The 14020-nt window shown below is 36.8% G+C and overlaps 1 protein-coding gene across 1 annotated transcript in view; it reads left to right on the forward strand.

The window, feature by feature from the left end:
- The first annotated feature begins 319 nt into the window (after window positions 1–319).
- LOC130991023 (uncharacterized) overlaps window positions 320–14020 on the forward strand; it is a 33002-nt gene continuing 19301 nt past the window's right edge. The window contains exons 1-4 of the mRNA XM_057915223.1: window positions 320–597; window positions 881–941; window positions 1073–1143; window positions 6533–6544. Coding sequence (XP_057771206.1) covers window positions 489–597; window positions 881–941; window positions 1073–1143; window positions 6533–6544 — 253 coding nt within the window. The 5' untranslated portion in view covers window positions 320–488. The remainder of the gene's footprint in view (window positions 598–880; window positions 942–1072; window positions 1144–6532; window positions 6545–14020) is intronic.

Genomic DNA, 14020 nt, shown 5'->3' on the forward strand with positions numbered 1-14020 from the left:
TATAATATTCAAATTCAAATAAAATAAAACATGAAAAGAAAAAGAAATTTGAGAAAACTAATGGCTGTCGGAGAAGTCTGCAAGACTGCAATCGTCATTGAAACAGCAGATCCACATTCCACCACGACCCACCTTCTCTTCCTCGACTCACGGTGGCCCGACAAACTCCACCGCCTCAATACCGTAGGCTCGGCTCTTCGGTCAATCTTTCTCTGCTTAGGCCGAAAAGTTGTTGGAATATCACGAATAGCTCACTCAACTATTGATTGAAAATTTAATTCATTCCTAACCTAGTTGATGATTGGTTGTTGAAATTCACACTTATGTCTGAGGTATGCCTATCAGGGTTCTTGGTGTTTGTTGGTCTATTATGTTCTATTATCCTTATTTGATTCTTGTTCAGGCCTCACACAAGAATCTGATGTACATATTGTTCGACGAAATGCCCCAGTGACTAATTGCGGCTACATTCTATCTCAGAATCGAACATGGCATGGATAGCATTAATCTCATCAGTGCTAGTGCTCTGGTTTGCTTCTCTCTGCAAAGTTTTTCTAGAATCTCTGTCCTTCTCAAAAGCAACATTCTTAAACGATGGTAATTTGTGAATTTTGTCCATGAGCAAGATGACATGTGATGAATTGCAGCATTTCAACATGAGGCACACTCCGCCCTAATTAAATCCAAATTATAATTATCAAACCATAATTGGAGACTAATAAATTCTGGGGAGGATGCACACAAGTTTTTGCCCTTTAAAATATGTTTCTTAAGTATTATTTTCTTCACTCTCCAAGAAAAAAACTGTCTGCTATTCAGCAATCCATAAATGTGGTTTATATAAAACTTAAATGTTTATAGTTGGTTTCTTGAATGATAGGTGTGAGTTCTAGAAGGAGAAATATCTTGTTGGTTATTGCTCATCCTGACGATGAGTCTATGTAAGATTGAAATTTCAGTATTCCCATTTGATGTCAAGCACCACTTATGCTTTCCTGAAGACTTGTTCTCTATCTTTGTCGTGCTTGATCCATTTGGGATTAATGTATAATTTATTGATCCACACTCGCAGGTTCTTTGCTCCTGTGATTAATTACGTGACTTCCAGGCATCATAATGTACACATACTTTGCATGTCAACTGGTAATGCTGCACATGTACTTACAATTTTCAGTAAGTACCAATAAAATTTTGCTCCAGACAACATTTGGTTATACCTGAATCTTAAATTATCAAAATTTGGAACTAACAAGGTTGTGAAAAAGAACTCAAACTTAGTTTCCAGAACCATTAGGCCTTGTTGGCTTGAGGATAATATTCAATTGACACAGGATATAAGATCAACTGACTTTGGCTTTTACAATTTTTGATCTTCTAATTCATGTTAGAGGGATTTCATTTTTTACAATAGAGCTTAATCTATATGTCACATAATGAAATGTAGCTCTATCATAGATCAGAACCAAGTTATTGATTGTAAAGATGGTTATTAGTTTGGAATATTTTACTCTTAGGTTTTGAGAATTTTCTCAGACCTTACAACACTTTTTGGTAATGTAGGCATAGCAGACGGCATGGGAAGTATTATAAAATAAGAGTTATACATGGCCACCGTGGTTCTCAAGGTTTGCATTTTGACTTTTGGTTTGTCTGCTGAAATAGAAATTTTATTAAAAAAGAAAAAAGAGAGAAAAAAACCCCTGAAAGCACAGACGCTAACAGAGGGCCGTGTCAAAAAGGAACGTAAAAAGCAAAACAAAAACCACAGAAAACCCGCAAAGGATCACGGGTGAACAAAATCAGAAACTATGAGGAGAAATCTAAATAAGCTTCGTCGTCCCCAACATCGTCGTCATCCACCTCTTCGTCGTCCAGCATATCTCCCCATTTTTTCTTTTTTGTAGAGACCACTGCCGACATAGCTCGGGCTGCATCTGAAGAGGAGTGTATCACAAAGTTTTGCAGAATCGCCCCTCTCGACTGAGCATGCTGCACTTTATTCAAGAACTCCACCGGTGAAGCATCAAGAACAGCCCTCTGTAAAACTGCACCAGCAGCACCGCCTGCTGTTTTTTGGAAATCCGAAGACATGCCATTCTTGATAATACGCCGGAGTCGATGCTTGATAGAGGAGTCATAAACCTTTCCCTTCTTAGTAGCCCCCTTTGGTCGCCCTCGGCCTCGGGGAATGGGAGGATCCTCCATCGTCGTCTTAGCTGGCGTCACAACCAAAGCCAGATCTAGATTGCTCTCGGGAACAGAAGTATCAACCTCCATAGTGAACTGCTCGCTTGAAGTGAGCACTTTCAAATGATATGCAAATGATATATTTCTCCTAATTTTATCGTGAACACTTTCCATACCAGATACATAGTTCCTAATTTTGACGTGGTAAGATTTATTTTGGTTAACATGTCCCTATTATCCAATCAACTTATCCAATCAAGGAACACTTGTGTTGATATTTGAGTTGTTTGTGCTGGTGGAACCACAATTTGGTAGTACTTGTGCGCATTCTTTAGCTAATCGATACTGTATTCTGTTAAGCTCTTGTATTTTCTTTATTAGATCATTACATTTGACGATTACGGCATATCTGGTCATTGCAACCACTGCGACGTTCATCAAGGAGTAATATAAGAGCTAGATGAACTCGTAGGTTATGCTCTGTTGGCCATATGTCGATTAAAAGAAGTTTCGGTGTTGTGTGCATCTGTTTAAATTGAAAATTAAGGAAATTCTAGTAGCATTGAGCAACATGTCACGCTGTGAGATTGCTCACTGAGATGAATGCATCTCTTAGTTTTTCTTTTATTTAAGAAGATTGTAATGGAATGGCAGTTCTTTAATTTTATTCAATCAATACATAAGGTTCTTTTCTTTGTATTCCAGAAAGTTGCTGCACGATGCTTCAGGGAGACACCTCGAGGCTTGGGCGATTGTAAGCTACCCCAGTCATTTTTAATCTAGATTCATGCTTTAGATATTTCAGTTCAACATTTGTAAATCAACTGTACGTCATATCTGAAAAGTTCCAAACTATTGTTCCATATTTTTTCAAGTCTTGATTGACTTTACTACTATAATATTTTGACCCAAGTATATTATGATAAGTTTTCATTATTTTTAGGTAAGCCCTAACATAGTACGCATGTACATCGGACCAGTAGATATTTGGTTATCCATCTTGTTTAGCAGACTTAAAAAAGACGGACCATCTTGATAAGATAATATATCTTGAAAATGTGAGAACACAAATACTCCGCAGTGTCAAATATGCGACAAGTGCACGTAGAAGGATAATTTTCCTTCCGCTTCCCACCAACACAACCCGAGGACAAAATGAATTCAAGGTCATCCGAATCATACTTTGATGGACCTTTGATTATATCCACATTCAAAGAATGATTGGCCTCATGCTCAAATTTACGAAAAACACTTCTCGTCAAGACTTTAGCTGCATTCTTCATTAGTTCATTGTGATCCACATATAGCCCAGACATTCCTATACATAGTGCATGCTCTTCACTTTCTTTACGCCTCCATTCAATTTGAATTTCATCAAACTTAAACACAAAATCATGCAAGGATGTGCTCGCATGTAATACCCCGCTCATTTCTATTTAGTTTATAATTTATTTTAGGGTTTTTTGCAAATAAAATCACGAACAATTTTAAATTTGCAATTTTAACGTGACTTTTGAAGTGTGGCGAATTAAATCATAACCTTTTCAATTTTTACAATTTCGTCCCCTCAATTTTTTCCGACCACCGAAGTGATGAGTTGGAGCTTATGTGGATTATTTTTTTCCACGTAATTAATTTCTAACTAAGATTAAATTGCTGACTAAGATTAAAACAAAATCAAAACCTAATTCTTTTATTTTACTTCTTTTTCGTCTTTTATAAAAATATATTTGATGTGTATCTTAAGTTAAACATTATGACAAGATCTTAAATTTGATTTAAAATTCATTAAATATGAATTTGAAATAAATAATTTATTATAATTTAAAATTTTAAAGTGATTGTTTTTCTCCCTCCTATCTCTTTTACAATATTCTTTATTTTTTTCTCTTTCTCCTTATTTTGTTATTATATTATTTCTATTTGTATCTCTTTCTCCTACAAAATTTATATATCTTCTCTTATCTTTTGATTAAAAAAACATAATATTTATTTGTTGAATTATTTTATCAAAGCATACATAAAAATATTTAAATTAAAAATATTAATTAAAAAATATAATGCACAATTATCAACAAATATCGAGACAGTATTACAAAAGTATTTATTAATTTTAATTTTAATAGAAAATAATAATCGATAACAAAAAACTTTCGGTAAATTTAATTATTATTATACAATACTCATTGAACTTAATATTATACTCCTACTCATTAAGTTGATAAAATTATTACTATACACTACTTTAAATCAAATACTAATATTTAAATTAATATATTTTTTGTTAGTAATTAATTTGATTCATAAATAATAATATTTTTACATAATTTCAAATTTTAAAAATAAATAAATATATCGTGGCCGTGCATGGTACGGGGGGCGTACTAGTTTAAGGAAAATGGGGGATACTGAAATAAGTTCGACGAAAAAGAAGAAAAATAAAATAATTAAGTTTTGATTTTATTATAATCTTAGTCAGAAATTAATTAAGTGGAAAAAAAATAATCCACATAAGCTCCTACTCATCACTCCGGTGGCCGGAAAAAATTGAGGGGACGAAATTGCAAAAATTGAAACGGTTGTGATTTAATTCGCCACACTTCAAAAGTCGCTTTAAAATTGCAAATTCAAAATTGTTCGTGATTTTATTTGGAAAAACCTCGCTATTTTAAACTTAGATTAAACGATTTACGCCGGAAAAATAAAATAAATATATTTTTAATGCCAACCAAATGATTTACAAAATCGTTTGAAAAATTCATCTATTCAAATCTTTATGCATTTCATATTATTTAAAGTGATCATATGTGATTTATCTCTATGATTAAGTATTTATTTGTACTTAATTTAATTTAAGTTTATGTTGAATTTTAACTATTTAATTGTGTTGGGCTTGATAATTTTTATTTGGGCCTTTTAGTTAAGGTTAATTGGTATATATATTTAGCATTTAATCCTTAGTCCAAACCCAACCCCATTTCTCTTTATGCCAATTCTCCCAAGTACAGCAACTCATTCTTTCATTCAAACCAACACATCAATTTTTACAACGTATGAACTTTATGAAATGTGTATACAATTTAGAATACAAGTAGTGGACAAGCATGTATAGAACTAGCCTTATAAACTGTAATTTCAAACTTGAGTCTTGGTTTTGGCTGTTGAATGTTGAGTGTGTACTTGAGAGAGATCTTTTGTTGAACTTGTGGTGTGTCTGTTGCTGTCATGAGAGTCGAGAGTAGAGGGGAGGGCAGCGACGGCTTCTCGCTGTCGTTCGCCGGAAGTCAGAGGGAGATGGGGGCGGTACGGTCGGCGGTGGCTCCGAGCTGAACAAACGGAAGAGAGAGGCAGGAGCTAGGGCACGGTCGCCGGAGTGGGGTCTGGTATTTGGGGATCTAGGGTTGGAGGTGGTGTTGTCGCCTGATATACGGGCGACGGTGGCTGCTATCGCCGGGGAGCGGCGCAGTACCTGTGTTCAGTGTGTGTGTTCTGTTTCTGGGGGAAGAAGAGGTGAGAGACGATAGAGGGAGATCGGAGGGAGAGGACGAACGAGTCAGTGGCCGGCGGCGGAGAAGATGAGAGAAGAGCGGTGGTGGCCGGCTCTTCGCTGCTGCTACCGTCGACTGCGGAGTCCAGAGAAATAGGTTGACCGGTGGCTGTCTCGCCGGTGAAGAAGGCGGCGCGGCGGCCGGAGTTTGGTGAGGTAGCGAGAGGGTGGTGAGTGTGTGGAGTCGGCAGGGATTGAGAGAGAGAGAGAGAGAGAGATCAGCATTGGTTATGTGTGTGTGCGTGACTTAGGTTGTAGAAGAAGGGTGAGGGTTTGGGTTTAAGAGTGGGCCTTTGGGCCGAATTTGTTTTTGAAAACTTGGATTGGGTAATTTGTTAAATGGTGGACTGCTATTTACTTTTATTTGGGCTGCGAATTTTTGAAATAAAAATATGGGCTTCCATTTAATTGTTGGACTTGTTTAATTGATTTATTAATTTAACTCTTTATTTGAGTTTAATTAATTATTTTTAGAAAAAGTTTGCATAATAGTATTTTCTTATTATGTGCATATGTTAAATATATTTATTTAATTATGTGAGTTAAAGCATGAATTAATTTTGCATCAAACATTTTACATAGAATCATTTATGATTAAATTGGTTTTATTATTAATTCAATTATTTAAGAAAAATCGAATAAGGATATTGTTGGTGTTCTTGACTCAAGAATTTATTTTTCAATTATTTATTTATTAAAATATGAAAACCCGGCTAAGTGAATCATAGGATGATAAGCACTTCACTATGACTTAAGATTAGATTCAGGAGACCTATTAAGATTATAGATTTCTTGTAGGCTTTGTGGATCGTGAGGACTAGCACTGCTATTCCGATTCAGAGTTAAGATTAAACGACAGGCTTTGCCTAATCAGGTGGGCATATGTTACAAATGTATGATTTAGCTATTGAGCTTAAATGTTTCAATGAAATGAAAACTGTTTATCCGATAAGATATTTTTGTGCACTCTGCTCTGTTTAAAGCTCGCATAAGTTAATCGATCGAAGTTCTCTCTTGACCTAACACGTTATTTGAGAATTGTGTACACCTATTAGCTGACTCGGTGGGTTGATCTCCATTCGGGCACTAATCATGTATGAGGCGTTATAAGGGTGATCGACGAGATGTGTTCCGGAGCATTGGGTCCCAAATGGGAACATGGCTGGGTTACGCCCTCAGTTCAAGTAAGCAGGAGTAATGGATTCGTCGGTGGCTAAAAGGTCCGTGATCACAGCGAGTAACGAAAAGGGAGTGTGACAATTGCGCGCAATATAATAAAATATTTTAACATGCTTAGAAGTTATTTCAATTTAAAACCTTCTAAGTCATGTCAAGTATAATTGGATAAACTGCTCTTATGATTTATGAAATGTTTATAAAATGCTATCCCACTAAGTACATTAGTACTTAGCCCAAAAATACTTTCAAATGTTTTTCAGGTTGATTGGTCGGTGCTGACGGGGCAGATCTGAGGCTAGGGTTCAACTCCGTATTTTATCTTCCGCTGTTGTACTAGCTCTTATTGTCCTTTGTTTCTCTAACTTAAGACTTTTATGTTAAATTCTGAATTATGTTCCTTATCGAGCTTAGACTCTAAACTTCTGGTACTATGTTATTTAACATTGGTTATCAGAAGCATGAAACCAAACTTGTGATCCTAAGGTTTAGAATGTTGTTAATTGATTAGTATCACTCGATTTCTATCTTTCTTCATTCAAAGGGCGCTGCCAGACTTTTTATCCTATTATTTGAATTTCACAAGGTTCTCCCCTTGTTTATTTCTATGATTTTGGTCGCACCTCGATTATAGTTTATTCCTTCAAGAATTGGGGTGTGACACACTATAAATAGTCTTTAGAACTTTGTTTGTTACATCAAATTTTGTTCACCAGCTTAAACATCTTCATCCCTTGCTACATCTTCAATAATAGGTTCTTCTACATATGGTTCATCAATAACCAATACTTCGTCTTCAAAGCCAACATCATCAAAAAGAGGCTTATTCAAATCAAATTCCATGATTAACCTAAAATGTTACAAAAGTGATTCATAATACGAAAACATTACATCATACCATTAAAACAAGTTTCATGCCGAGTTAAAAAGTAAACTTCAGCCAAAATATTGACTTGCCAATATCGGCATATTTTTATTCAATAAAAAAACAGGCCTATCTATGTACTTGCCGAAATGAAAAACTGTCAAAACTCGACCAATATTTAAATTTATGATACTATTACAAAAAGACACTTTTCGAATTAAAAACAAAACTTTGCCGAAATATGTACTTGCCAAAATCGATAATTATGATATTCAATAACACACACAAAAAAAACAACATAAAAATATGATATTATCAAACTAAAAATACACAATAAACAAATAAAATGAACAAAATTCACTAATAATCCGTCAAAACTAGAAAAATACGTAACTTACAATGGAGCTTAGAATAGCTTGAATATGGACACTTCACAATAGAAAAATCGAGCTTACAATTTCAATTTTCATATAAGAAGAATAAAAATAAATGATTAAAAAATGAACAAAATTCACAAATAATCCGTCAAAACTAGAAAAGAAACATAACCTTACAATAGAGCTTCAAATAGCTTGAATATGGACACTTCACAATAGAAAAATCGAGCTTACAATATAAATGTTCATTTAAGAAAAATGAAGAGCTTCAGAATCAGCTCAGACTTCGTGTGGAAGAAAATCGAAGAAAGTAAACCCAAAAGTCATGTTTTGATCCCCCAAAAAATTGGAATTCAGAAAATGGCGCGGAAAATTAAGCATGTGTCATGCTTGCCGAGTGTTTCGGTAACAAATTTTGCCGAATTCTGATGCCATGACATCACGGTTCCCAAGAATCAATTGAGTGCTAGACGGAATCCATAAACGGAGTTAACTCAAAACTACAAAAGAAAAAGATAAATTGATTAAATGAAAAGCGCCACATGGCGCATCGGGAATAGGAGTGTTGGGCACCTAGGTGTAGCATAAAATTTACCCACATTTACACCTTCTCCTTAATTCCTGTGTCGAAAAGTTTTGAGCCACTTATAGTTGGACGGAGGGAGTAGTATTTAGTAGTGGGTGAGTTAGTGGGCATGTGATAGAAAACTGTATAATTATTTGTTTATAAATTGCCCTTATTTTATGATTATAATTGCAAATTTAACACTAATTTGGCGGCAAAATATTAGTTGTAAAACTGATGTTTTATTTATTATATAGATATCTGATTAAGGGAGGTGTGGACCTATATTTGTATTAAGAGAATCTATGAGAGCCCAATGACATGCTATTTTTTAGCCCATTGTCCATTAAACCTCAATAGCTCAATCAATTACTCATTTTCTCACCCCTAAAAAAACTTACTCATTTTCTCACGTTTTCATTTATAGAACATAGTTGAAACTTGAACATAGAAAACAAAGATTTTTTTATTTTTTATTTCATTTCATGTATACAAAGCCTTCACCCTTTCACAGCGACAATTAGTTGTTCAATTCTCAACTCAGTTTTCCAACATTGAGGTCCTCAAATCTCAAATTGTTTCCAGAGCAAGTGCAAGTTGTTTCAGCTGAATAGCAATGCACCTTTAATATCAAGGTTTTCAGGTTGGCCTCTCTTCTCATCTTAGCCCTGCAAATCAATTTTGAGTCACCATCCATTTTATAAAAATAATGCATCTAACTTTACAAGTCGATAAAACTTGAATCTTTACACTTAGTTGGAGAATTGATATAGAAGGAAGCATTGTGCATATTAAATAAAATTGTGAACTTAGCCTTAGGCCTGGTGATTGTTGAGTGATTTGGAAATAGAGACGGAGATGGGGTTTTGATGGTGAGAATCAGAACGGCGGAGGTCGTGGGGCCGTTGCTGTCCGACCAGAGGAGAGGTGAAGGTGGCGGCGATTCTCGCTATGAGAAGAGAGGCCGGTGGCTGTTCGCGGGCTAAGATTGAGATAGAAGGGTTTATGAAATTTGGGGGAATTATGGGTGGAAGGTCTGAGAAGGAATAGAGAAGGAGAAAGAGGCGGCAAGGGAGATAGGGAAGGAGAGAGATAGAGAGGGGGAGATGCCGGTGGTGACGGGGGCCGAAGGCGGCGCCCTTCGCCGGGGAAGAAGGAGAATGCGGCAGCGCTGGAGAGATCGAGAGAGTGAACAGAGAGAGAAGTCCGATTGATTAAAGGAGAGAGAAAGTGCTCATTTGGGCTTTGGAAACTGGGCTTGTTATTTTACTCTTCTTGGGAATAATTTAATTTTTGTTGGTCTTACTTTAATAATCAGATTTTGGGTATTATATCAAATGATCGATTAGGCTTTCATTCTTTTTAATAATGGGCTGAGACTAATGAGTTGAATTATTCAATTGAATAGAATATAGATTTGATAGCATAACACATTTAATTGTGTTGATTAAGTATATGATGAGAATCATTAGTTTATTAAGTGACTTGTGATTAATCAAGTTAGATTGATTAAGAGTTATTCTTTCATATATACTGTTAATTACTTGATTTATGAATTGATGAATGAAAATGCATCATAATTCTATTATGTGCATATAGTAAGTATGATTCACATATTATTTGATTAAAGTATTTATGAAATTATATTCTAATTTTGAAAGAAAAATATTTAAGCACTGAAAATATTTTCAAGTTTAAAATTTTCAACAAAAGTCAAGCAAGGATATTGTTGTTGGTGCCCTTAGGCGAGCAATTGATTTTCAAGATTTTAAAGTGAGTTTTAAAACCCAGGCAGGCATAGCGATTTAGAAATTAGTAAGCTTTACCCTACTTTGAACTAAGACTGGTATCACGAGACCTATTAAGATTAGATTATCTTGTAGTCTCAGTTGACCAAGAGGAATAGCACCGCATTTTCAAGATGAGTTACGTTTGAACTTCAGGCTTTGTCCTATCAAGGTGGGCTTTATTTTCAAAAATTATGCTTGAGTTATATAAACTCGCAAATGCTTTATTAACTGTTTACTATCCATGAAATGTTATCTATGCACGTTTTGTTGGGAACCTTGTGGAATATCCTAATCCTTGTTTTGATGATACCAAAATTCATAGGTCTCAATTGTAATAGACTAGAACTGTTTTGAACTCAAGTGTTAGAGTTCGTTTCTAGTTTAGATTGCGGTGTCGAAGACTGAAGACTGAAGACTGAAGAACGAAGGACTGAAGACTGCAGATACCAACTGAAGTATCAGTTGGAAACTGATTACTTAATGCGTGCCACAGACTGATACTAAAGTCAAGTATCAGTTGAACATTCCTCCTCAGACTCATCTTCCAACGTTCAGAGGAAGCCACGTACTCACAAAGTATAGCCGCATTAAATGCAGAGATCTCAGGATCTTCCTTATCTCTGCAGAGGTCATTCGTATCTGATGGTTACTTTATCAGAGACGTCAGATCTCCTGTCCATTAAGAGAGTCGTTTCCACCAGACAAGGAACCGCGAAGATTGAAGCCTCAGCCCAAATTCGAATTGCTCTCCAACGGAAGAAATCTTGAGGACGTTCTACGCCAACGGATCTATTCAAGAGTACTCCTACAAATAGCGCTCGAGGATCACTTCAACCTTCACCGATTCAACGACATAAGCTGAAGCTCTGCCAAAATCGCTACTCAGCCTAAAGCTTAACTTCCCCAAAGCTTGAATCGAAGAAGAGAATTCCAAAGCCAAAATCAGTCACTGCTGATTACACACATTCTCTTAGACCTTAGGCTAACCTCTGTTTACCCAGAAGCCAAAGGTCATGTTGGGAACCTTGTGTGGAATATCCTAACCCTTGTTTTGATGATACCAAAATTCATAGGACTTAAATGTAATAGACTAGAATCGTTTTTGAACTTAAGTGTTAGAGTTCGTTTCTAGTTTAGTCGCGGTGTCGAAGACTGAAGACTGAAGACTGAAGAACGAAGACTGAAGACTGCAACTACCAACTGAAGTATCAGTTGAAGAATCAGTTGAAGACTGATTATTTAATGTGCGCCATGGACTGATACTAAAGTCAAGTATCAGTTGAACATTCCTCCTAGGACTGATCTTCCAACGTTCAGAGGAAGCCACGTACGCTCAAGTACAACCGCATTAAATGCAGAGATATCTCAATATCTTATCTCTGCAGAGGTCATTCCTATCTGGTGGCTACTTTTCAGAGATGTCACATCTCCTGTCCATCAAAGAGAGCCGTTTCCACACAGACAAGGAACCTCGAAGATTGAAGCCTCAGCCCAAATTCGAATTGCTCTCCAACGGAAGAAATCTTGAGGACGATTTACGCCAACGGATCTATTCAAGAGTTCTCCTACAAATAGCGCTCGAGGATCACTTCAATCTTCACCGATTCAACGACATAAGCTGAAGCTCTGCCGAAATAGCTACTCAGCCTAAAGCTTAAACCGCTCAAAGCTTGAATCGAAGAAGAGAATTCCAAAGCCAAAATCAGTCACTGCTGATTACATACATTCTCTTAGACCCTAGGCATATATTCTGTGTTCCCAGAAACCAAAGGTCAAACTTGCTTCAAAGAACTTGTTCTTTGTAAGTATAGTTGGCACTCGTTTAAACCTCTCCCCCATAAGAGTGTTTGAGTGACTCAGAGTTCAGGAAGGTACTCTGAACTCTGAAAGGGAAGACTGAGCACGAGGTGTGCTTAGCAAGGAAATCCTGCGCGAGCTGTGTAGGTGCTGAAATCCTGCGCGAGGTGTGTAGGTAGGGAAACCCTACGCGAGGTGTGTAAGTGCTGAAGAGAGTTTATCTTCAGTTCACGGTTTGCAGTGCACCAGGGAAGCACTTGCGGAGTGGATTGTTGGTCTGATCAACCAGCCGTGGATGTAGGAAAGAGTTTTTCCGAACCACGTAAAAGTCTCTGTGTTATTTACAGCTTTCAGTTTTACATTCATAATTGTGTTATTTCAATTGATAAAACTGAACACTGACTAACTGAAAAGAGAAACCCTAATCCAACTATCTGCTCCACCGAGGCTATTCGAAACTAAGTTTATTTTCCGCTGCGTATGATATCGATCTGACTCACTATCCTCTGATAGTAAGGAAGAGAGATATCATCTTCTTCTTTGCAAACACGACTGATGCCCTTACGTGGATCAGTTAAGTTCCAGTGACTTAACTGATAACTCTTTTACTGAAGAGCTTTCAGTATCAGTCGTCAACCCTGTTGGTCAATACTTATTTCGGTTAAACAGGTGTCTTGTTTGCATGAAAAGTTTCACTTCTATCTCTGATTGAGGTTAGTAGATAGTCACAAAAATAGCCTAAAGGTGTATTCCCTCCCCCCCCATACACCTATTCGAGACCCCCCGGACCTAACAATTGGTATCAGAGCAGGTTGTTCGCAAGAACTATCTGTCTCTGACTAGTTCCTTCTTGAACTAGATCATTCTTAAAGGTCTCGAAGAAGTTTTACTCTTTCTTATTTTTGTGCTTGATATGTGCTCTATCTGCTGTTATCTCTTTTTTTTATGGAGACTAACCACAGCAGATTATCTTCTCTACCTATGTTTTGTATTGAAAAATACGACATATGGAAGTTTCGGCTTGAAAGCTTCCTCATCGCCCAACATTGTAGAATGTGGGAAGTCATCACCAGCGGTCCGATCATCATCACCGAAACTGTAAAAAGGGTTCCTACTGACATCCGTCAGGAACCTTACGATGAGGACCAGCCCAAGTCAAAGGCAGACTTCACCACAGAAAAAAGGAAGCAAGATGAGTTAGACAACCTCGCCAAAAGCATCATCTCCGGCACCATTCCTGACAAGTATGTCATGAAGATCATCAAGTGCAGAACAGTAAAGGAGATGTGGGACATTCTGGAAAGAATGTGCGTAGGTTCTGAGGAAATCAAGGAGAATAAGCTATCCATAGCGTGTCAGAAATTCGACTCATTCCTCATGCTCAAGAATGAATCTGTAGAGGAAATGGAACAAAGATTCAATCTTATATTGAATGAAGTTCAATCCATTTTCAAAGACAAATACACTCAACGAGAAATCAACTTGAAGATTCTTCGAGCACTGCCACGAGGAGAATGGCAGATTTACTCAGTCGCTCATCAGCATAAGCCAGGATTCAGTCAGCTCCCGACAAACAAGCTTTTCTCCGATCTCATGGCAAATGAGTTCGACCTTCTGAGAAATCTTGGTAACAAGAAGGCTGAAGGATCAGACGAAGATGGTCCATCAACCTCAAGAGGAGTTGCACTGAAGGCCTCAACCAGAGAAGGCAAGAAG

This window comes from Salvia miltiorrhiza, chromosome 6 (genome assembly GCF_028751815.1).
Source record: "Salvia miltiorrhiza cultivar Shanhuang (shh) chromosome 6, IMPLAD_Smil_shh, whole genome shotgun sequence".
Lineage (NCBI taxonomy): Eukaryota > Viridiplantae > Streptophyta > Magnoliopsida > Lamiales > Lamiaceae > Salvia > Salvia miltiorrhiza.